At 44.8% G+C, this 25,146-nt stretch overlaps 1 protein-coding gene across 1 annotated transcript in view; it reads right to left on the bottom strand.

The window, feature by feature from the left end:
* Positions 1 to 25,146, bottom strand: part of MDN1 (midasin AAA ATPase 1) — a 134,820-nt gene that overhangs the window by 95,953 nt on the left and 13,721 nt on the right. The window contains exons 6-19 of the mRNA XM_055134887.1: positions 23,016 to 23,258; positions 22,653 to 22,784; positions 19,678 to 19,781; positions 16,614 to 16,728; positions 15,618 to 15,808; positions 13,911 to 13,992; positions 12,439 to 12,534; positions 10,660 to 10,772; positions 9,075 to 9,223; positions 8,076 to 8,136; positions 5,553 to 5,764; positions 4,801 to 4,904; positions 3,457 to 3,601; positions 2,685 to 2,781 (exon numbers count right to left, since the gene is read on the bottom strand). Coding sequence (XP_054990862.1) covers positions 2,685 to 2,781; positions 3,457 to 3,601; positions 4,801 to 4,904; positions 5,553 to 5,764; positions 8,076 to 8,136; positions 9,075 to 9,223; positions 10,660 to 10,772; positions 12,439 to 12,534; positions 13,911 to 13,992; positions 15,618 to 15,808; positions 16,614 to 16,728; positions 19,678 to 19,781; positions 22,653 to 22,784; positions 23,016 to 23,258 — 1,844 coding nt within the window. The remainder of the gene's footprint in view (positions 1 to 2,684; positions 2,782 to 3,456; positions 3,602 to 4,800; positions 4,905 to 5,552; positions 5,765 to 8,075; positions 8,137 to 9,074; positions 9,224 to 10,659; positions 10,773 to 12,438; positions 12,535 to 13,910; positions 13,993 to 15,617; positions 15,809 to 16,613; positions 16,729 to 19,677; positions 19,782 to 22,652; positions 22,785 to 23,015; positions 23,259 to 25,146) is intronic.

A 25,146-nucleotide genomic window follows, 5' to 3' on the forward strand; every position in this document is an offset into this window, starting at 1 on the left:
GGAAGTAAGCCCTGAGTACCACTGGGGGTAGCCCCAAATCCAAAATATTAAAGTGAAATATAAACTGTCAGCTTAAGATATAAACTGCCCATAATGAAACAGATCATGTAATTATGATTATTACTTCTATACAATTCAATCTTCAATGCACAGTATTTTATAAAAGAAATGCTTCAATACTCATTTTCAGATTGTTTTTTCTTTTGTTTTTGGGCCACAGCTGGTAACGTTCAAGGCTCTGCTTCTGGCTCTACACTCAGGGATCAGTCCTGGCGGGGTTTGGGGATATAATATGGGGTGCCAGAGTAAACCTGGGTTGTCTACATGTAAGGTTTTACCCACTATACTAACTCTCCAGCCCCTCATTTTCTGATTTTTTATAAGTATGTAATTTTTTTTTTCTTTTTGGGTCACACCTGGCCATGCACAGGGGTCACTCCTGGCTCTGCACTCAGGAATTAACCCTGGCGGTGCTCAGGGGACCATATGGGATGCTGGGAATTGAACCTGGGTCGGCCGCGTGCAAGGCAAATGTCCTACCCACTGTGCTATAGCTCCAGCCCCGTGATTTTTTTTTTTATAACAAAAACAAGAACCCATTACCATCAAAAGAAAATGCATGCTCTGGTCTCTGAAAATTTTCTAAGATATGATTATTACTGTTACAGGGGCCAGAGCAATAGTAGTGGGTAACACACTTATCATCCATACAGCTGACCTCAGTTCGATCCCTGGCACCCCGTATGATCCCCAGAAGTAATTCTGGAACTCAGAGCCAGGAGTAAACCCTGAGCACTGCCAGATGTGGCCCCAAAACAAAGCAAAAACCCTTATTACTATTATAATAATGGAAGGGAAAAGCAAGAGTCTTTAACACTTTTAAAACAAAATAATTTTAAGGGTCAGAATGATAGGACAGCAGGCAGGGCGCTAGTCTTGCCTGCCACCTAACCAGGTTTGATCCCTGACACCTCATATGGCCCCGAGTCCGCCAGGAGTGATCCCTGAGCAGAGCTAGAAATAAGCCCTACGCACCACCATGTGTGGCTCAACAATCCACTCAAAAGAAAATTTTTTTAAATTAAAAAAACAAAAAAAATTTAATGATCTAAGTACAAACTTTGCCTGCACAAGGTCTGGGTTCAAAACCAATATAAAACAAGTACGTGCATGGTCCCCAGAGCTCTGAGCCAGAAACAGGGCATAGACACTACCAGTACGGTCCTAAAACAAACAGAAAGGCCCCCCAAAGCATAATAATAGAAAGTGAGCACACTGTGTTACCCTCAAGTTAACCAATCAATTCAATTCAAAAAGAAAACTGAAAATTCAACAAAATATTGCCAACTATAAAGAAGCCATTGATATTGCTCAAATTTGTACACATATAAAATACTAACAGCTAAGTAACTCACTCTTACCTGTCAGAATTGAGTGAGGGGGATACAGCTCAGTGGCAGAGTGCCTGCCTCCCGTGTGTCATGTCAAGCTCTAGACCCGACATTGGTCCATGCCAAGTGTGATCCAGGCAGTGTGTGATGCTGGCACACCACAACCAAGTGTGTGCAAACAACACAACTGAATGTATTGTGATCCCTGGGGAGCACTGTATCTGTGAGCAAGGCACCCATATGTGAAAGCAAGCATATGATCCCAGTCATCACAACACCAATAACAGGGCCAGAGCGACAGTATGGTGGGTAGGGCATTTGCCTTGCACGCGGTCAACCCAGGTTCAATCCCTGGCATCTTATATGGTCCCCAAAGCACCGACAGGGATAACTTCTGAGTGTAGAGCCAGGAGAAAACCCTGAGCATTGCTGGGTGTGACCCAAAAAAGCGGAAAAAAAAAAAAAAAGAAAAATACACCAATAACAGAAGGACAGGAGAGGAAGCAAAATCTCTGGAATTTGAAGGAAAAAAAAAAAAAAGAAATCCAATGCACAAAAGGAAGGGAGAGAGGCACGCACCTTCCAGAGACAAACTGGGGATGTGTGAGGGGTGATAGGAGACACTGAGGACACTGATGGTGGGAAATGTACACTGATAGAGGGGTGGGTGTAGGAGCAATGTATGACTGAAACCTAATCATGAACAGCTTTGAAACGGTCTTTTCCACCAGTGACTCAATAAATACATGTATGAATATATATCTACAAATATATGTAAATACATACATAAAATATATTTTATATATATATCATCCAAGGTTAACTTCGTCCCTAAAATGTACACATATTAGCCACAAGACTATCTCAAAGGGAATTTTTTGTTTTCTACAATATCCATGTGTCATGAATTGTCTCATTAGCAACCTAAAGGGAAAATTAGCAACCTAAAGGGAAATGTTCTGAATTTTCCCTCATTGCTACCATGTGCAGAAAGTAGATGAATGTGGGGCAGGAGCAGAACTGCATGCAGCTAGCCCAGGTTTGATCCCCAGCATTCCATATGGTCCCTGAGCACTACTAGGAGTGATCCCTTATCGTGGAGCCAGGCGTAAATCCTGAACACTGCCAGGTGTGACCCGGAAACCAATTAAAAAAAAAGTAGATGAAAGAGACAAAATGAGAAAACTAAGGTTCTTTTATCAAAGAGGTCCAACACTTCTAAGATTACGAAGTCTGGTTGTGTAATTGTTCTACTCAATAAAGAGAAGCTTTGGGAAGGGCACGTGCTCTCACCTGTTTCTGATTCCTGGAGGGAGATTTCTTTTACCCACATCCGTTGCTGGGTTCATGCAGGCAAATAAACGGAAGTCAGGGTGCCGCAACAGTGGTTCTATAAGAGAACATTGTTAATTCTCAGCAAGGTGAGTCTTATCAAGGACAGAGCCTTAGTTTCCCAGGAGGGACAGACTGTGGGGCACCCAGACTGAACCATATCTCGAGCTTGGCAAGGCGGGCACTGGCTGTGCACCTGCTCCGGAACCCCATGGAATCAGATGCAGACCACGCATATGGCTTCATTTTCTGCATTTCCATCAATTACTTTCTAATCATCTCTTCATAGATGTACATTTGCCACTAAGTGCGCAAGTGCCTCACACACTACTGAAATGCCTTGACAAAAGGTCTTCCTCTTCCAGAGAGAGAAGAGAGGTGCCTGCCATAGAGTAAGGCTGCGCCGGGGGGTGGCTTGAAGGGGTGAAAGGGAAACTGGGAACACTAGTGCTAGGAAACTACACAGGTGAAGGGAGAGGTGTTGGAACATTGTATGACGGAAACGCAACCGTGAACAACTTTATAATTCTCTATCTCACGGTGATTCAATAAAACAAAAGTCTTCCTCTTCTTGGCAAACCTCTCTACAGAACTCAGCCAAAATCATTATCTAAGAAATGAACTCATCCCACTGGGAGGAGGCCCAAGTGATCTTCTAAACCAAAATGATCTTGATCTAAAGAAGACAAAAGCCTTGGTTCCAACTCAAACCCACGAGGGGCTCCCGTGCTACCTGTGTCTCCTCGATCCAGCAGTACCAGGGAGCCCGATGAGCCTTCAAGTAAGCCACTCAGACATTCTAACGTTTCAGGAGCAGCCAGATTAATCTCTTCCAACAGGATCCACTCCCCTTTTTTAACAGCCTGAACTAAGGTACCCTAGAAGATAAAGTGAAATGTTAAGGATCCCATTCAAACAAATTTTAAGAGCAGTTAGAAGATGCAGAGTTCCTCTCTTCAAAGAACACATGCTTAAAACGCCAACTGGTTCCAGAGGACTCCTGGGTGTGGCCCAAGTGGAACAGCCAAATTGTCACAGGCAAATTGCCAGACTCAAGATCTAGTTTTTCTCTAATATCTAAAAGGATAAGAGGAATACGTGCGGATCTAACAGTGAAATAAGTTTCTTCCAAATGAGTGACAAAGCAACCAGTGGGGAGATACTATCTGCTCAAAGAAGACAGACTAACAGGGGTGGGGGGCATGGGGTGCTGACTTTATTTCTCCTGAAAAGGAGGCAGTAAGTTGCCTTACTTTTGGGATAAGATGGTTTCATTATAGGGATGGTGAGTTAAGATGAACGGCTTACAATATTTACAGCTGTCCAACAGCAGGTTGGCTGATTTTTTTTGGAGGGGAGGGAAGGTGTTTGGGCCACTCCCAGAGGTGTCAAGGCTTCCCTGGCTCTGCCCCCTCAGGGATCACTCCTGGCAGGGTTCTGGGGACCATATCCTGTCAGCAGCATGCACGGCCAGCACCCTGCCTGCTGTATTATCACCCCAGCTTCAACAACCAGAGTTGTTAAAAGCACCAAAATAAATACGGGGTCAGAGTATAGTAAGCTCAGACTGAGGACTAAGTCAGTGTGTCACAGCTGTTAGAAGCTAGCCTGTCGGCTGCCGAGGAGTAGCAGCATGACTCCTCTCTGCGCCAGAGAGAGCTCAAAGCCTAGTGCACAGGCTCTGGCTGAGGAAGGCCCAAGCTCCACTGCACGGTTCCCTGAGCACCAGAGCACAACCCCGAAAACAAAAATGGGCAAAAGTAAATCCATATCTCAAGATTAATACTTTTCCCTCAAGTTCAAACTTCAAAGCAATTAAAAAATAAATCACACAGAGTGCTACAAGCAATGTATTTCTCTTGCTGCCTGTACCTGCATCTTAAATAAAGTTTTACGATCTTGTAATTTCCATTAAGTAAATTTCTTCAAACTCTTCTCCCAGAAGTACTATTTCAATTGTTAGGAGGTAATAAACAGCAAAGCATGAAAAATATCAACATAAAAATAACAAGATGCCTAAAAACATGAATTTTGCACTCAAGCAACATTCCCATTGGGATAATCAAAGCAAAAATACCTCTACAAATGCAAACAATAATGCATTTTCAGTCATTTTCATCTGCTGATGCGCATGACTGAGTCTCAGACCAAATGCTTCCCATTTCTCTTTCAGAAGCAATCCTAGGGGGGAAAAAACAAGAAGTATACATGTTGTATTATAACATTTTATTGTGTAATCATGTTTTTTATATATATATATACACACACACACATATATATATATAAAGACATTTATATTAAGTATCTTGCCCACACAGCAGAGCCTGGCAAGCTACCCGTGGCGTATTTGATATGCCAAAAACGGTAACAAATCTCATAATGGAGACATCACTAGTGCCGGCTCAATCAAACAGATGAACAACGGGATGACAGTGCCACAGTGCCACTCACTATGTTATAAAATAAATCACACTAAATGCTACTTCATCCCAATGAGAAAAAATGGCTGCTCAGAGCACAGGAGACCTTGTTTTCCATCATTTTGACTGAAATTGCAGTTTCTAAAAAACTGGAACACTCTTAGATGAGAATTAATGGAAAGCTTTTTTTCTAGGGAAATGTGACTACTGCTCACCAAATGTTACTTCTACATTAAAGTTGTACTTCTATGAAAATCCGATCTAAAGTCAGAGAAGCACCAACTTCAGAACCACTGTCTTTGCCCTAAAGCCTAGATAGAGCCGATCTGTGCTGCTTTATATCCCCCAAATTATTCTCCTGTTAAATGAACCCCAATCACACTCCCAACTAGACCACATTCTTTCTTACCATTTTCACTCTCTTTTCCATCTTTGCTCACAGCTGACTTTTGGACATGTTGCATTAGTCTGAGGAGATCAAGCCACCGTTTTTGTCTATAACAGGTCTGAATATGCCCCAAGAAGGTGAAGTTTTGCTTCTTGGAAAACGTTTGGGCGAAGAGTTCCTCAAATGCTTCCCGTAGGGGTAGCCAGATAAGTTTATGGTCCACCGGTTTATAACTGAAACGAAAGGTCAAAGGAATTCACAAACTTCTAAAGGTAAAAAGCATTGGAAAGCATTCCCAGGTTACGTTTAAAGGCTTTATTTACAATCAGACAGGATACCAAAATATTTTAAATTAGTCAAAAATTTTGCTGTATTTCCTCAACTTCAAGTGTTTGAAAATAAGTTTATGTGTCTATTTACATAGACAACATGAAGAACCTAATATTTCAATAGGCCATACCCACTGATGTATGGGGCTACTCTGTGATTGGGGATCGATCAAACTGAGTCTCCTGCATGCAAAGTAGATGCTCCTACTCTTTAACCAATCTCCCCAGGGTAAGCCTAGCTTCCTTTTTTTTATTTTAAATATTTATTTATTTATTTATTTCTGCTTTTTTTTTTTTTAGGTCACACCCAACAATGCACAGGGGTCACTCCTGGCTCTGCACTCAGGAATCACTCCTGGCAGTGCTCAGGGGACCATATGAAATGCTGGAAATTGAACCCCGGGTGGGCCGCATGCAAAGCAAACGCCCTACCTGCTGTGCTATTACTCCAGCCCCAAGCCTAGCTTCTTTTTTACTCCAGCCCCAAGCCTAGCTTTTTTTTTTTGTTTTGCTTTTTGGGTCACACCCGGCGACGCACAGGGGTCACTCCTCGCTCTGCACTCAGGAATTACCCCTGGCGGTGCTCAGGGGACCATATGGGGTGCTGGGAATCGAACCTGGGTTGGCCACGTGCAAGGCAAACACCCTACCTGCTGTGCTATTGCTCCAGCCCCCAAGCCTAGGTTCTTAAAGTGGGTTTTCATTCTATATGGGATCATACAACTTTTAAAAACTGTGTTTTTGTGGCAAAACTGGGTTCAATCCCCAGCATCCCATATGGTCCCCCCAAGAACCACCAGCAGCAATTCCTGAGTGCATAGCCAGGAGTACCTCTGGGTGTGAAGTACCTCTGGGTATGACCCAAAATGCCAAAAATAAATAAACAAAATAGAATTGTGTTTTGATGGGGTTTAAAGGAGGCAACCAATCTTAGAGAAAAAAAATTTTTTTAACAGATGTGTGTGTGTGTGTGTGTGTGTGTGTGTGTGTGTGTGTACAAGCATACAAGGCTCCACCTTTAACAATATGTTAGTGATCACTTATAGAAGGGCTTAATGGCCCCTGAGTGAAATAGAACAATCTTCACACTCTTTCCTCTAAGGAAACTTTTTTCTCTTTGGGTCACACCCGGCGATGCTCAGGGATTACTCCTGGCTCTGCACTCAGGAATTACTCCTGGCAATGCTCAGGGGACCATATGGGATGCTGGGAATCAAATCCGAGTGGGCCGCATGCAAGGCATACGCCCTACCCGTGTGCTATCACTCCAGCCCCTAAGAAAACTTTTTTTCCAAGCTTTTTCAGCAGTTTTTCATGCCAAACAATATAAAATAAATTATTTCTGCTCTGCTTTGGGGCAGGGGTTGAGGTTTGGGATGGAAACATCCGAAATATGGAAGTGGGAAGGTGTAATTGTGGTGAGATTGGTGTTCAAATATTAAATGTAATCAAATATTGTGAGCTACATTGAGAAAGAAAGAAAGAAAGAAAGAAAGAAAGAAAGAAAGAAAGAAAGAAGAGAGAGAAAGAAGGAAAGGAAGGGAGGGAGGGAGGGAGGGAGGGAGGGAGGGAGGGAGGGAGGGAGGGAGGAAGAAAGGAAGGAAGAGAGGGAGGGAGGGAGGAAGGGAGAGAGGGAGGGATGGAAGGAGGGAGGGAGGGAGGAAGGGAGAGAGGGAGGGATGGAAGGAGGGAGGGAGGGAGGAACGAAGGGAGAAAGGAAGGGAGGTGGGGGAGGGAGGGAGGAAGGAAGGAAGGAAGGAAGGAAGGAAGGAAGGAAGGAAGGAAGGAAGGAAGGAAGGAAGGAAGGAAGGAAGGAAGGAAGGAAGGAAGGGTGGGAGGGAGGGAGGGAGGGAGGGAGGAAGGGAGGAAGGGAGCGAGAGAGGGATGGAGGGAGGAAGGAAGGAAGGGAGGGAGGAAGGGAGAAAGGAAGGGAGAAGGGAGGGGGGAGGGGAGGGAGGAAGGAAGGAAGGAAGGAAGGAAGGAAGGAAGGAAGGAAGGAAGGAAGGAAGGAAGGAAGGAAGGAAGGAAGGAAGGAAGGAAGGAAGGGAGGGAGGGAGGGAGGGAGGGAGGGAAGAAAAGATGGTATCTACATATTCAAAAGTTACTCAACAAATGTCAAGCAATACCCCGCTAGGAGAGACAGGATTTACAACTCTCTGAACTTTTTTTTCAACGCAGCGAACACACAATAAAAGAAAGCTTCAAAGCCACTTACCCTCCAAGCAAGTCTGCGGTGTCACTTTGTTGGTTCATATTGACAACCCTCAAACGATGGCCTTGGAAAAGGAAACAGCAACTGGAGCATTCTAAAACATTAATGACATCTCCAACCCACTGTGACCCTTAACAGAACCATGCAGGCACTGTACTTTATGTTTTTATCCACCTGGCAGCCTCATCAACAGTGTTTCACTTCGGCAGCACTGAGCTGACCAAGTGAAGATAAAATGTAAAACAAAGTGTAAGATAAAAATTTGGCCATAATACCCATTTCTGTTGCTGTATTTTTTGGCAGGAGAGGGATGCAGGGTTGGACTCTAATAGCTGTGTTCCCGGCCAACACCTGATTCTGGACTCAGGGATCACTCCTGGCAGTGCTGGGGGCAACAAGACTCAAACCCGGGTTGGCCAAATGCAAGGCAAGCACAGTATGTGCTGAATGCTCTCCAACCCTCTGCTGCTATCTTTGCTATGAATTACTGAGCGAGTGAGTTCATTCTTATTTGTCTATCATTACATAAAATAGGAGGCTCATATGGTATGCACCAATGGAAAACCCCAGTGTGAACAGAGTAAGTTCATGGTTTTGCACTTACAAACTGGGACTAAAAAACAGTAACAATCTGCAAGTAAGATTAATTACACTAATTTCCAGGGACACAGACTCCAGGAGTTAGAATTAGGGAAAATAGAGTCACAGGGACTAGAGCAATAGTACAATGGGTAGGGCATTTGCCTTGCATGTGGCAAACCCAGGTTGGATCTCTGGCATCCCATATGGTTCCCAAAGCACCACCAGAAGTAAATTCTCGAAAACAGAGCCAGGAGTAACCCCTAAGCATCGCCAGGTGTGACCCAAAAAGAAAAGGGGGGAATAAAAGGAAATAAGAGTCAGTGTTCTTTGAACCACCTCATTTCCAAACATGGGAGCAGGGGCGGAGGTGGGGGGAGACACTCATTTTCTGGGCCTGCGCACAGTCCCCGCTGAAATTACCTGTCATGTGAGCCAAATATTGCACCGTGGATGTCTTGCCAGTGCCCGTCTCGCCCACCAGCAGCACCGGCTCCCCTCTGCTGACACACACGGCGAGCTGCTCAATGAGGACGGAGGAGGGCCGGGTCGCGGCGAAAGTGAGCCTTTCCCTATGAAGGGAAAAGCAGTGAGACAGACTCTGTGCTTCTCTTGGGACGTGCTGTAACGAACCGGGGTTCCCACACTCCACAAGCAGGAGTGACATAACAACTCAGGACAGAGAGAGCTCCAAGGGTGGGTGCAAATGCTCTGCTTGCAGGAGGTCAGAGTTTGATCCTTGGCACAAGCCCCGCACACTCTGCAAGGAGCTGTCCTAAGAACCACCAAGTATGGCTCCAAACCCAAAAATCAATTAAAAAAAGATAACTCAGGTTACTGTCCTGTGGTCTAACACATGGCTCCCTACAACATGCAACCCATCTTACAAGGGTATCTCCAATATCCAGTCCTTCTTTTGACTAGGCTCGGGGAACTAAAAATACCAATATTAGCCACCTCTTTTGGCTATGTCATCTCAAGTGAAACACGTAATGTCTCCTAGCCTGTTTTCTTAACTATGAAACTTGGTCATTATTATTATCTTCAGAGGACAAATAATCTGGACAAAAGCCCTTATCCACCCAGAATCCATGAGTATAACTTCATTTAGAAAGAGATTCTTGACGGACATAACTGAGATCAAATAAAATCATACTGAATTGTGTCTTGCAGACCCAGGTTAGGGAGAGAGGGCATTACATCCCATGACTAGCCTCCCTGTAAGACTCTGCTGCACGCCAGAGGCCTAGGTTCAATCCCTAGCACCAAGGGGAGCAATCCACAAAAACAAAAGTCAGGCAAGGCCACAATCACCCTGGGAGTCACACACACACACACACACACACACACACACACACACACACACACACACACACACGCACACACACGCACGCACGCACACAAACAAAAATTAATTAAAAAGTTGGGTTGGAGAGATAGTAGAGCAGGTGGGGCATTACTGGCCTTGCTTGTGGCAGACCCAGATTTGATACCCGGCATCCTATATGGTTCCCTGAGCCTGCCAGGAGAAATTCTGGAGCACAGAGCCAGTGGCACCAAAACAAAACAAAACAAAATATTTAAAAACTTGACATTCAGGGAAGATGGTCATGTGTCATGGAAAGAAGCAGCTGTAGAGACAGAGTGGCAAGGCCAGGAAAGGAAGACTCTCGAGGCAGGCCAAGCCCAGTTTCGAATTTCCAGCCTCCAGAAATGAGACAGAAAGAACATCTGCTGTTTTAAGTCATCGGGCTTATCCAAACCTTTTATGGACACCTTCTGGCACTACAATATTATTTCACACAGTTCTCTTAACACCCCAGTAAGAGAAACATGTCAAGTATAGATCTGTCACAATGTGAGGCATATAGTGCTCAATGATTATTAGATCTTAGGATATTACATAGCCCCACCCTTCAGGAATTAATAGACTAATGCCAGGACTAGATTACAGCTCTTGCCAGGTCCCCAATAACTCCCGAGCTCTAGGATTTTGCACCCAGCTTACCTCTGTAACTGAACAGACTCACTCTGTTTCCGCAAAAGACGCACTCGACCCACCTGGACATCTAACTCATTGATCACAATTTCTGGTTTGTAAAGCTGACAGAAAAAGTCAGTCTGTAGGAAGGAAAAGACTCAGCTAAGGAAAACTTCAAGATGTTCCCTCATCCACAGAGGCTTTCTGGGCAAGTCACACTTTACAAAAAGTACCTTCTATTTCCATGATAGCAAGTTAGAAAACCTTTTAAAAAGCGGCTTTGGAACAGGCAACCAAACCCAACCCAAGTTTCAGAAATGTAAAGGCACTCTCCAGGCACTATTCTCTAAAAACATATCACTTTGATTAAAACAAGAAAGGCAAAGTGTCACCACTAAATCAAAGAAGGGAGTTCAAAAACAGACACTGGTTTTATTCCTTATAAATTTTCTAACATTGAAAAGTATTTTACTTTTTCTAACGGAAAAGATGGCTGGAGAGAGTGTACAGGGGTAAGGGTCTTGCCTTGGATGTGGCAAACCCCAATGCAACCGACAGCACCACACAGTGCCCTGAGCACCATCATAAGTGAGCCCCAGGCACAGAGCCTAGAGAAGTCCCTGAGCAGCATGAGGTATGGCCCCCAAACCCTGGGTGCGTTGTGGGGTGAGAGGAATCTATATTTGCAGCAAGTTACAAATGATCCTAAGTCATATCTCTAGTCCTGAATTCCTGGCTCTACAACCTAGAGAATAACGTGTTTATGAAAATACTGGAACAGAGGAGGACTGGGTTCGATCCCTGGCACCACATGGTTCAAGGACTACAAGGTGTGCCCTTAGTCCACGAAAAAGGTATGTATGACAAATAGCTCAAATGGGCACACACATGATTTGCACACAGAAAGTCTGGGAACTGAATGGTTCTCTGGAGGAAGTCCCAAGCACAGAACCTAAGGACAATCAAGTGTGGTCCAAACCTCCCTCGGTCCCTCTACACCCTAAAAATAAAACACTGGGGAATGACAGAGGACACAAGGAAACTCATTTGAGGAATCAGGATGTGGGAGTAGCACTGTCACACTGTCGTAGCACTGTCGTCCCATTGCTCATCGATTTGCTCGAGCGGGCACCAGTAACATCTCTTTGTGAGACTTGTTGTTACTGTTCCTGGCACATCGAATATGCCATGGGTAGCTTGCCAAGCTCTGCCATGCAGGCGGAATACTCTCAGTAGCTAGGGCTCTCCGAGAGGGATGGAGAAACTGAACCCGAGTTGGCCGCATGCAAGGCACATGCCCTACCTGCTATGCTATCGCTCCAGTCCGTGGGAGAAGTTAAGCAAATTATTTAGGGTAATTTGCTTAACTTACCCTAACTTACACTGAAAGACAGTACAGTGGTTAAGGTACTCTCCTTGCACAAAAGAGAATTCAATCCCCATTACCACATAAGATCCCCAGAGCAATGCCAGGGTCCAACCCCTGAGTAGAGTCAGAAGAAGGAATCAACCTGAGTACTGATGGGTGTGGCCCCAAAAATCAAAACTAAAGCATACAAAAGATATAGAGGCAGAGAGGCTTTTCCATCCATGGAGTTAAGAATGGAATTACAACTCTGACAAGGAAGCAGTATTGCAAAAACTATTCTAAGGCTAAGGATAGAACCCAGAGGCAGAGCGCTTGATCTGTGACATTGCAAAAATTTGTTTAAAAGCCATTTTACATAAGGATGACAGTAGTAAGCAAAATATTTTAACTTTTAGCAGGTTTCTTTTTAAGAGGGAATTAAAAATAGCACAAAATACCTTTTTCTTGGAAATGTTCAATTTACTTCCAATGACTTCTGCCATATTCAGTTTGGTGTTATGCTTAGAAAGCATTGCTGTGAAACAGTCCAGAGCCTATGAAAACAACCAAGAGAAATGCCAGCTTGTTTGCAAACAAACAAACATTAACAAAAATTCAGCATGAATATTTCTGCAAAACTAAGTATACAAACACCAAAAGGGGGGAAAAAAGCTCAGTATGAACATTTCTGCAAAACTAGAAATACAAGTAAGCTAACAACCCTACATTAGAGGCCGTGTAATAGTACAGAGGGTAGGATGTCTGACTGGCATGCAATTGGCCTGGGGTTCGATCCCCAGCACCCCATATGGTTCCACAAGCTCCACTAGGAGTGATCCCTGGGGAGCCAAGAGTAAACCCTGAGCACTACCAGGTGTGGCCCCAAAGTTAAAAAAAAAAAAAAAAGAACTTTGTAAGACAGTGGATAGACAATAGAGGGTTAATATGTGCAGCTTGGGGCCAGAGAGATAAAGCAGTGGGTAAGGCTCTTGCCTTGCATACAGCCATCGGGTTTGATGCCCGGCATTCCATTTGATCCCCTGAACACCAACAGGAGTGATTCCTGAGTGTAGAGCCAGGAGTAACAACAGGAGTGATTCCTGAGTGTAGAGCCAGGAGCATCACCAAGTGTGACCCAAAAACTAAAACAAAACATGTCCATCTTAATTCCCAGCAAGGCAAGATGCAACATGGGGGCCCCCATGAAACATCAGGTGAGGCCCCCAAGCACTACCAAGACGGTCAGGGTAATATCCTTGGTACCCTAAGTCCTAAGCAGCAAACACAGGCCCTTGCACTTAACCTCGAGAGCTGCTGGCCAAGAACCACCAAGTGGGGCAATCCTGGGCCTCCCAAGTACCACTTGGGAACATCTATCCCTCTGCCCCTCACAAGAGGAACTTTATGAGCTGCACAGATAGTACCGCTGGTAGGGTGCTTGCCTTGCAAGCAAATGATCTGAGTTTGATTCCAAGCATCCCATATGGTCCCCAAGCACTACCAGGAGTAGTAATTCCTGAGTGCAGAGCCAGAAGTAACCCCTGAGCATCAAAAGGTGTGGCCCAAAAACAAACAAAAATACGATTATGAGAAAAAAGACACAGAAAATTGTGAAGGCTTTACTACTGAGATCCTTGCTAGAATATAAAGGAATTCTAAATTCATGTAAAAGCTCATTTGTAGTAACCACGCGTTGGCTGGTGGATGGGGAAGCGATGCTCAGTGGAAGGACAGAACTGCCTGGCTGTTTCCAGGCACAGGGGTCGACAGAGGCCTCGATGCCAACACTCACATCCAGTTCTCAATCTCAGTCTGAGTAACAAACCAGACAGACATGTCTCTTCTGCACACCCAGTCAAGACTAGAGACACCACTGAAAATGAACAGCATTTAATACAGAGCACAGAGAAAACTGCCAGGAGTACCTTACCTCTTGAAAAATATTCAATGCTGAGGAGGAAGACACAGTGTCAAAGCTATGGGCAATCCTGTTACACCAATTCAGCAAATCCCTTGAAAAGAAAAGAAACAAATGCACATGGTCTAACAACATGGCAAAAATACAGTCATCTTGGGGCTGGAGTGATAGCACAGCGGGTAGGGCATTTGCCTTGCACACAGCTGACCCGGGTTCAACTCCCAGCATCCCATATGGTCCCCCGAGCACCGCCAGGAATAATTTCTGCATGCAGGGCCAGGAGTAACACCTGAGAATCGCCAGGTGTGGCCCAAAAGGCAAAAAAAAAAAAAAAAAAAAGAAAGAATATAGTCATCTCATTAAGACTGCACACAATGACACCCCAACACAGTATCAGATTCCAGTGGCTGCTGGAGCTCTAGTACAGGCAGTGGGCGCTTGCCTCACATGCAGGCTGACCTGCGTCTAAGTCCCTGCACCACATGTGGTCCCCTGAGCCCCTCCAGGAATGACCCCTGAGCTCAGAGCCAGGAGTAAGCCCTGGACAACACCAGATGTGACTCAAAAACAAAATTTGAATGAACAAACAAAAATGATTAAAGTTAAATTAAAATAAAAGGATCAGAGACCAAAATATGAAAGACACTTGTCCCACCAAGTCTGGGAGCATCTGAAAATGACAAGACTTTTTTTGCTGATAGTGAGAACATTAAAAGCATCAGGGGAACATGTAAATGATCTTCCCAGGTGTATGGTGTATCTCCCCACAAACCACAGTTTATGCCAAACTCGATGGCGAGGAGAGGAACTAACTCCCCAACAAACTGAGAGCCCCATTTATTCCTAGCTTTTCCTAAAGGACAAATCAACCATTAAGAGTAAAAAGAGTAAAAGGCCCAGAACTACCTACAAAAACATCCAGGAGCCTGATTTTATAGCCCCAGTATCACAAAAGGATACCCTGTAAAAAGTAATGGAACCACTCCAAGTTTGCCTTTAAATGTCTCTCCTCTGTTTCATTTTACTTAAAAAGGCTAGGATGCTTAGCCCTGGGGCAGGGGCGAGGGGGTTAAGTTAATAAAGATGATGCTGGAGCAATCCTCCTTATATATAAGATCCTAGATTTGATCCAAGAAAGAAAAAATTATATATATATATGTATATGCATATATATATATATATATATATATATATATATTTAAGCTAAATTACTATTAGCCTCCACAATGAGCAACCATAGATCTGAAACAGAGATCTGATGTCACTGAATAGTCCAATGTGTGATTCTAAAACCTGATGTCAATTAACCAATTATTTCTACATGTAAGAATCCTTGCAGGGGTCCAGGACCATACAGGAGTTCAAGTGCTTACCTTGCATGCTGCCAACTGCAGTTCAATCCCTGGCACTACATGGACCCCTAAGCACTTTGCCAGGAGTTGCCCAAGCACCCCAGCCCCAGATGTTAAAAAAAAAAAAAAAAGTCATGAAAAGGCCAGAGCAATAATTCAGTGGGTAGGGAGATTGCCTTGCATGCAGCCAACCCAAATTCAATCCCCGGTATTCCTTACGGACCCCAGAGCACCACCAGGAGTAATTCCTGAGTGCAGAGGCAGGAGTAACTTATGAGCATCGTCATTTGTGACCCAAAAAACAAAACAAAAAACTTCAGGGAAGCTAGTTTAAATAAATCAACTTAAAAAGTGTTTAGTCCAGTACCTCAGAGACAATTCTCTTCCCTCCAAACTTAGTCTTTTGTTTTCTCTTCTGGCTTCTGAAGCTCCCTCAGGTACCTGTTCACATCCAATAAGACTGCCTCTTTGGGCGTGTTTCTCTCCAGTGAGTTGGAGGTAGATGTCAAGGAGGTGATCAGTTACTGCCAACAGGCTCGGGTATCTGGTCTCAAGAACCTGAGGGAGGGAGAAAAGGCAGGAACACATTCTACTTTTTTAAATTCTGTGATCTATTACAAATATATTAACTCCATTTTCTCAGTACTTAACACAAACTCCCTGAGTGTGAGCAGTGATGTCAAAATTACTCGATAAGTTAATACAGTGAAATGTTAGCACACCGTTAAATTTACGTTGGCATCATGGCGACTCAAGAGGCTGTTTTCTCCACTTTTGTGAAAGTGTGGAATTTTCAAATGAGAGCAAAAGGGCTGGTCCAATGGCAAGAGAAATGTAGAGCAAGAGCCCTGGTCTTCAGTAGGATGCTTAGCCCTGGGGCAGGGGCGAGGGGGTTAAGTTAATAAAGAAAACACTAGGACAATGGGAGAAGGGAAAAGTGCCTGCTACAGGCAGGCTGGGGGTACAAGGGAACTGGGGATACCAGTAGGGGGCAGTGGGCACTGGTTAAGAGAATGATGCTGGAACAATATAAGCCTAAAACTCAATTATAAATATCTTTGTGACTTTGCAATTCACAATGATTCCATTTTTAAAAATTAAAATACATAAATAAATGAAGGGGCTGGGGCAATAGTACAGCAAGTAGGGCATTTGCAACTTGCATGCTCAATCTCCACAAACTGGGGCTCAATCTCCACTATCCCATATGCCATATGGTCCTCCAAGCATTGCCAGAAGTAATTTCTGAGTACAGAGCCAGGAGTAACCCCTTGAACACCGACAGGTGTGACCCCAAACCCCAACCCACCCCCCACCCCCTGCACCAAAAATAAAATCAATACATTTTCTAATGAAAACATACCTCCTTCAATTCTGTCTTATCCATATTATCCAGGTGGATTTTAGTCCAGTATTTGTCTAGTAAGGTAGCATGACTATTCAGAGGTCGATACCAATTTCCTCCACAGCTCAAGAGTCTATTTCAAAAGTAAAAAGTCATATCAAATTCCCAATTTTAATCACTAATGATGTTTCTGGATAGTACTTGCTGGATATCTTATATACAAGCAAGACTCACAATCGCTTCTGGTGCTCCAATTTTCTAGGACATGTGACAACCTAAGTTTGACTTATCCTAAGAAGAGCTATCAGTTATTTTCAAATCACTGTAAATGATTCTCTTAGGTGTTGGGATTTCAATGACATGCCCCTCTTATATTTTCTCATTTCAGAAAAGAAAAATTATAATCCATAGGCTCATGGTACAAGATTAATGCTTTAAACCTTAACATCTGAAACTTAAAAAAATTCTTTAGGGGCTGTAGTGATAGAACAACAGGTAGGGCGTTTGTCTTGCACATGGCCGACCAGGGTTCGATTCTCAGCATCCCATATGGTCCCCTGAGCACTGCCAGGAGTAATTCCTGAGTGCAAAGCCAGGAGTAGCCCCTGTGCATCACCAGATATGACCCAAAAAGCAAAATAAATAAATAAATAAATAAAAATAAAAAATTCTCTAAACCTTACACATGTGTATATATTCATATTTTTTGGTTTTGGTTTGTTTTGGTCATACCCAGTGGTGCTCCAGGTTTACTTCTGGCCCTGCACTTAGGAATCACTCTTAGTGGTGCTTGGGGGACCGTATACAGTACCAGAGATGGAACCCAGGTTGGTCACATGCAAGCAAGCACCCTATCCACTGTACTATTGCTCCAGTACCATATAATTCCTAATATTTAAAGTGGAAAGTTTACTGCTAATTACTAGAACTATTAAAATTTCTAGAGGAAAAGAAATCTTAATGAAATGTTTGCTGATGTACTGAAAACTTACTGCCACCTGCATACTCCTAATTCACTGAATCCTCTGACATCTATACTGAGGGGATAGACAGCCCTTTTGCTCTTTACTTTTAGCCCAGGAGGACAAGAGAAGAATCACCCCTTGCACATTCAACAACACTACAAAAGGCAGAGCCAAAAACTGAACTCATGCCTGACCCTTTTTGTTTTTTGGTTTTTTCATGCCACACCTGACTATACAGGGCTTACTCCTGGCTCCGCACTCAGGAATCACCCCTGGCAGTATGAGGGGGACCATATGGGACCATATGAGGGTTAGTAGGTGTAATCACCTTAGCCACTGTACTATCACTCCGGCCCCCAAGTCTGACATCTTTCTAGGAAACAAATGTGAAAGGAAAAATGCTGCCACCTCTGAGAAAAAAATCAGGGTCCATCCAAAGTAATAGACATCCGAGCAGCAGGGTGTTCCTTAAGCACTGCTGACTAGTTCCATCCTCCATCTGGAAGTGAATATTCACTGAGACACTAAAATCACTAAGTATCAGGGCTTGATAACAGTACAGCAGGTATTGTGCTTGCCGCTCATGAGGTTGATCCGGGATTGATCCCCAGCACCGCCAGGAGTGACCCCTGAGCACAGAGGCAGGAGTAAGCCCTGAGCACTTCCAGGTGTAGACAAAAAAAAGTTCACTAAATACCGTATTTTTTTCTCTTGGGGATTTTAAAAGCTAAGTAAACTAACTGTACCGCTAGAGACTAGCAAGTAGGGTCAGAGAGATATTACAGGGTTGAGACTCCTGCTGGGAACTCGACTGACCCCAGCTCAAATCCCGAGCACTGCCAGGTGCCACCACTGACCAGAACCAGGAAAGAGACCTGAGTACCACTGGGTGGGTCCCAACGCCACACACACCCCCAACAAAGAAAATAAACTACTGCCTTTGTGTTGTAAAACATGGACAGGAACATATGCTCTCTCTGGTTAGGTTTTATTCCTTTCTTTTTTTGTTTTGCTTTTTGGGTCACACCTGGCGATGCACAGGGGTTACTCCTGGCTCATGCACTCAGAAACTACTCCTGGCGGTGCTCAGGGAACCATATGGGATGCTGGGAATCGAACCCGGGTCGGCTGCGTGTAAGGCAAATGTCCTATCTGCTGTGCTATCATTCCAGCCCCTTTTATTCCTTTCTTTTTTTTTTTTTGTCACACCCGGCGATACACAGGGGTTACTCCTGGCTCTTCACTCAGGAATTACCCCTGGCGGTGCTCAGGGGACCATATGGGATGCTGGGATTCGAACCCGGGTCGGCCGCGTGCAAGGCAAACGCCCTACCCGCTGTGCTATCGCTCCAGCCCCCTTTTATTCCTTTCTTAATGCTAATAATCAACTTATTCACTGTATCACGGTCATCCTGTTGTTCATCAATTTGCTCGAGCGGGCGCCAGTAATATCTCCGTTCATCCCTATCACGTGCTAGTGGAGCCCTATGGCGTACTGGGGGCTCTTCCAGGATCAGGAGAATGAGGACCGTCGTTGTTACTGTTTTTGGCATATCAAGGACAACACAAGTAGCTTGCCAGGCTCTGCCATGCATACAGCATAACCTCGGTAGCTTTCCCAGCTCTCCGAGAGGGACGAAGGCCTTTACGGCAGCCTCTAGTCGCCTTTACAGGTGTTCCCAGTCTACTGAATGTAAGTTTTCGGCCAAGTGGCATGCTGTAACGATCTGCACACTGACCAACACACACCTGCCTGCATCAACTTATTAAATTTACAAATTGGGGCCAAGGAGATAGTGCAAGGGTTAAAGGGCTTGCCTTACACAAGAAGACCCTAGTTCAAATCCTGGCACCACACACAACCTGAGCCTCACCAGGATTGATTCCTAAACACAAAGCCAGGAGAAAATCATGAGCACCACTGAGGTGGCCCAAACCAAATAAGTCAAATAAAATGTACATATTATTCATCACCACGAACATGGCAAGCCAGGAGCTGTGTATTATTATGTGATAGGTATTAACGCAAAGCACATTAATTCACATAACCCATACAACGAACACTTCCAGTCTCGGCAGACTCTTCAGTGGAAACAGAAAAGGTTAACAAAACATACCTTCTGGTTGCAAAGAATTGGAATCCAGGAGCCACTTTCAGACAGTCTCCATGGCCAGGAATCAAGAGCTCTCCATTCTCCAGAAGAGGGATCAACACAGAAACCTAAATCCCAAAATCCCACCCATAAAGTTAAGACAGTAGTAACAAAAACTAAAAAAAAATAAAAAAAACTCCTATCCAAATGGCTAAACACTGCCTTTGAAGGCACTGCTGGGGAGGCCCCCACCCACCCCAAAACAAGGACTTTGTTTATTCAATAATGCCAACACAGAAACTCCAATGTATCTTTCCTCAGATCAAAAAGTGCACTTAGGGGCTGGAGCGATAGCACAGCGGGTAGGGCGTTTGCCTTGCACGCGGCCGACCCGGGTTCGAATCCCAGCATCCCATATGGTCCCCTGAGCACCGCCAGGGGTGATTCCTGAGTGCAGAGCCAGGAGTGACCCCTGAGCATTGCCGGGTGTGACCCAAAAAAGCAAAAAAAAAAAAAAAAAAAAAAAAAAGTGCACTTAGCTATGGAACAGGGATACATCCCTACGTTTCATCATGCATAGCCTACGATGAATTTTCCTCAAGCTCACTGCTCTCCTTTGGCTTTATTCCTCCCCCCAGCCCCCATTTTTTATATTTTGGTTTTAGGGCCGCACCCAGCGTCTCAAGGCTTACTCATGATTCTGTGGCTCAGGGATCATTCCTAGCAGTGCTGAGGGGACTAGATGAAAACCAGGGTCAATCATCCTTTGCCTTTAATTCTAAGATACTTAAGCTAATAAGCGAGCAGATAAATGACAGAATGTGTGTGTAGGGGCGGAAGGGGGGAATATTTGCTCAGTCAGGAGTGCTAAGGAAGGGAGAGACTCACCATGTTCTTTCTTCAGTGTGGTGCCCGGAATCAAACCCAGGACCTCTTATATGCAAGGAAAGTGCTCTACTACTGAATTATACTAGTTGACAGCTCCAGTCAACTAGTAATTCTGAATTGGGCTTGGAGTTTTTATTTCAAGTGTTGTTAACTTTAAGTCTGACTTGTGCAAATCAACCTGTTGTGGACTAATTAAGGAAACTGACTTCATGACTTCATGGAGCGATGATATAGCAAGTTGGTACAGCCTTGCACACAGCTGAACTGGGTTCAATCCCCAGCATCCCAAATGGTCCCCCCAAGTATAGTCAGGAGTGATTTCTAAATTTAAAGCCAGGAGTACCCCTGACCATCAAGGGGTATGACCCAAAAAAGAAAATTAAATAATAAGAGAATGTTTAAAAAAAAAAAACCTGAGTGCAGAGATTTAGCACAGCAGGTAGTGCATCTGTCTTGCATGTCCAACCCAAGTTCGATCCTGACGCCCCATATGGTCCTCTGAACACATCAGGAGTGATTCTTGAGTGCAGAATCAGAGGCAAGCCTTAAGCACTGCCGGTGTGCTCACCCCGACATCCCTCCCCCCAAAATATTAAAGGACAGGCCTTTAATATTTTTATTAAAGGGACAGGCGAGAGAGTGAAATGGCTAAGTCAGCTGACTTACATGTGCCCAACCTGGTTTCAATCCCTGGCACCCCATATGGTCCACTGAGCCCCACCAGGAGTAATCCCTGCACATCACTAGGTGTGCCCCGTCCCCCGCCCCAAAATCTCAAGACAAAAAACTGAGGCCATCTAAGGTGAGTGTGAAAGCAAAGAGTGCTTTGGACTGAGGGCTGTGCTAGATTATCAATGGTACTTTGGTAGGAAACACAGTGTCATTAACCCCTAAAACATATAAGCATTAATATCTTTTAAATTTTGTTTTGTTTTTGGTGTCACACCCAGTGATGCTCAAGGGTTATTCATGGCTCTGCACTCAGGAATCATTCCTGGCAGTGACCAGGGGACTGTATGGGATGCTAGGAACCAAACCAGGGTAAGTCACATGCAAGGCAAATGTCCTGCTCACTGTACTATCACTCCCGCCCCAGCACTAATATGCTTATGAACTGAGACCTCAACAATTTTTAAAAAGCATCATGCTGTTTGTGGGTCAGAGAAATAATACAGGAGTTAAGGTGCTTACACTGCACATAGCAGACAATCCCTGAGATCACACGGTCACCTAAGAGGAACAGGCCCCAGGTTCTTCCAGGCATGGCCCAAACACCCCCTACATCCCCCCCAACCCCAGCCAAAATATGTGTTGTGTGTTGTTTGGGCTGCAGAGATAACTCAACAGACTCAGCACAAATTTAGCATGCACTAGGGGCTCGATATGCAGCACTGCAATGTGGTGTGCATGATCACCAAGCACACACACATACATATATTTAATGTTATATATACATATATATGCATATGTATAATAGCACATATATGCATACATTTGTGCGAGCACACACACACACACACACACACACACACACACACACACACAGAGTGGGGCTAGAGAGATTAAAGTAAGTAGGGTGCTTGCTTTGCATATGGCCAACCCAAGCTGGGTTTTGATCCCCAACACCCCATATGAATCCCCAAGTCTTACCAGAGGTAAGCACTATGCACTACGTGGCCACCCCCACACCCCTCCACTGAGAGAGGAGTTTAAAATATTAAACGCTGAGGGATAGGAGAGAGTAAAATCACTCCTTAAACCAGGAGTGATCCCTGAACACAGAGAAGGAGAAAGCATTGAGTGTGGCTGGGTAAGACCCAAAAACCAAACAGCAATATGTTATTCAAATCATCCCTTAGCATCACTTGTGACAAAGTGCTCTTTAGGACTGGAGAAAGAGTAGATTAAGGCGATGCACATGGCTGATACTGGTTGGATTCATGTCACCCATTATGGTCCCCTGAGAACACTACAGGGGTGATCCCCAAGCACAGAACCAGGAGTACAAACTGAACAGTGCCGGAATGCCCTAAAACCTAAAGAAAATTAGAAAAACAAAATTCCCTTCAAAGACAGGATCGATGCTGGGAGGCAGTGATTAACAAACATACCACATCTAAGGGGGCATAGTCAATATCCTCCAGAAGGATCCAGTGCCCATTGGTGGCTGCCTGTGTAAGGGTACCAGGCTGCCATACAAACTCTCCGGGGACATCTGTGCAGCGATACATCCCTAAGAGCATCTGTAGAAAGAGAACAAAGTATATTACAGAAAACCCAGACCTATGAAGTCACCTGTACTCTTCCAATTCACTCAACTTCTACAGGGAATATAACAAGCACTAGAGGCTCTCACTTCTTGGACCCATCAGTTATGAGAACAAAGTTAAGTATGCTCCTACACTACTAGCAAAAACATACACATTTTTCTTATAAGCATGTAAACCCACCAAAATTGACCATTCCTTAATTACCTTACTGTCCGTCTGATCTCCAAGCTGAACTTTGAGCAGCTGAGGGGGCTTCCTTCTACCAGTCATTGCAGCTAAATGTTCAACCAGGGAAGTTTTGCCACATCCTATTGGTCCTTCCAACAACACAGCATTCTTAGAAGCCACGGCCATGGCCAGGGTCTGAAGATTTTTGCAGACTGACTCAACCAACACAAAGGATTGTAAGGCGAACTCCTGTTCGTGCGAAGAACTCCTTGTACTCGTCTGAGGAGGCAAGTCAGAAATATGAGACATGTCAAAAAAATTCTTTCCTGGGGGCTGGAGCGATAGTACAGCAGGTAGGGCGTCTGCCTTGCACACGGCCGACCCAAGTTCGATTCCCAGCATCCCATATGGTCCCCCGAGCACTGCCGGGAGTGATTCCTGAGTGCATGAGCCAGGAGTAACCCCTGTGCATCGCCAGGCGTGACCCAAAAAGAAAAAAAAAAAAAAAAATTCTTTCCTCCCAAAACACAAGTTCAATTCTGTGATGCTTCCACTGACCACTGCATTAACTTCAGTCAATCAACAGTACCAGAACCCTAGCATACATATTGTCCAGGACTGGGGAGATGACTCAAGGGGCCGGAGTCATCTGGCTGGCCTTGCATTCCACAACCAAGACTATATGGTCCCACAAGCACTGCCAGGACGGTCCTGGTGGTTCGCAGCACTGCTTGGGAGATTCCCCATATAATTTCTGGGCAGCTCTCCCTCAAAGTCTGAGTTAGGTGCACTCGGGATGTTCCCCCACCTGGGATGCCTGATGCCATGGGCAGACGAAGAAGGAAACAAGGCCGTCAGGCTGAAGATCAGTTGCCGTTTATTCCAATCTCCCCACGCGCTTATTAGTCTCACTGAGCCCCTCATTCTAGTCTCACGCTGCCCCTTATTCCCATCTCCTCCTGTCTCCCCTGCTCATCACTCCATGCTCCATTTCACAGCCTGGTCTCTCTCTAGTCTCCCTCCAACTCTCCCAGCACTTGGGGGGTGGGAGGGTAGCACAATCAACATTTCAAAAGCCCTTCCTCATTGCTGATCAGGCTCAAGGGCAAAATACCACTCAGGGGTGTTTCTCCTCTCCTTAGTCCAATAACTTAATTAACATCTTAATTTTACTTCTTAAAATTAGTTATTTTGTATGGATACAGTAAGAGATACATTAAACTTATAAGGTGGCTCTGCTGGGGACATCTTGCTATCTCGGACTACAGTGCTCAGGCCAGATTAATCTTTCCCAACCCTAGGAGAGTCCTATCTAGTTGTACTTTTGGGTTTTTTCTTTTCTTTTTTTTTTTTTTTTTTTGCATTTTGGGTCATACCCAGCGATGCACAGGGGTCACTCCTGGCTCATACACCCAGGAATTACTCCTGGCAGTGCTCAGGGGACCATATGGGACGCTGGGAATCGAACCCAGGTCGGCCCGGGTCGGCCACATGCAAGGCAAACAAACGCCCTACCCGCTGTGTTATTGCTCTAGCCCTAGTTGTACTTTTTGGATCATGACAGTATTTGTCCATGACCATGCTCTTAACTTATAGTTAAGTATTATGGCACTTTGGTCTGGCCCATTTTGATGCCTGGGTAGCTCACTGCTTGCCCTGGGTCCATCCAGTCCCTTGTCGGGACCCTGCTTTTGGGGTGCTAGGAAGTAAGGGCAACTGAGGCTTAAGTGAAGAGAACAGATGCTCAGGGGTGAATATCATTCGGAATCAATTAACTCCCAAGTTACAAAAGCATAGAATTGTCTTCTTGTGTCTATAAAAAAAGGACATTCCTCCGAATTAACTATGCAAAGAACTTAAAGAGAAGAGAACAGCAATATTTACAAGTTAACAGAGTCTGATTAAAAGATAAAGGTAGCCAGCAGGGGCCCGTGCTCGGCTCCGGCCGGCCGGGTTTTCGGCCCGGGTGCCCACGCCTCTGCAGAGCCAGTGGATGTGGAATGAGCGGGAACCAGAGACAGCTTTAGGAATTGGGGTTCCAGCAAGTGCTTGCACCCATGTATGGAGACTGTGAACCAAGCTTTTGCCCCACGCCGGCTAACGGAGGAAATAACCTTCCTTCTTGGTCTCTCTCCCCTCCGGGAGAAGGCGTGGTGTCCGACATTTT

Source organism: Sorex araneus, chromosome 4 (genome assembly GCF_027595985.1).
Source record: "Sorex araneus isolate mSorAra2 chromosome 4, mSorAra2.pri, whole genome shotgun sequence".
Lineage (NCBI taxonomy): Eukaryota > Metazoa > Chordata > Mammalia > Eulipotyphla > Soricidae > Sorex > Sorex araneus.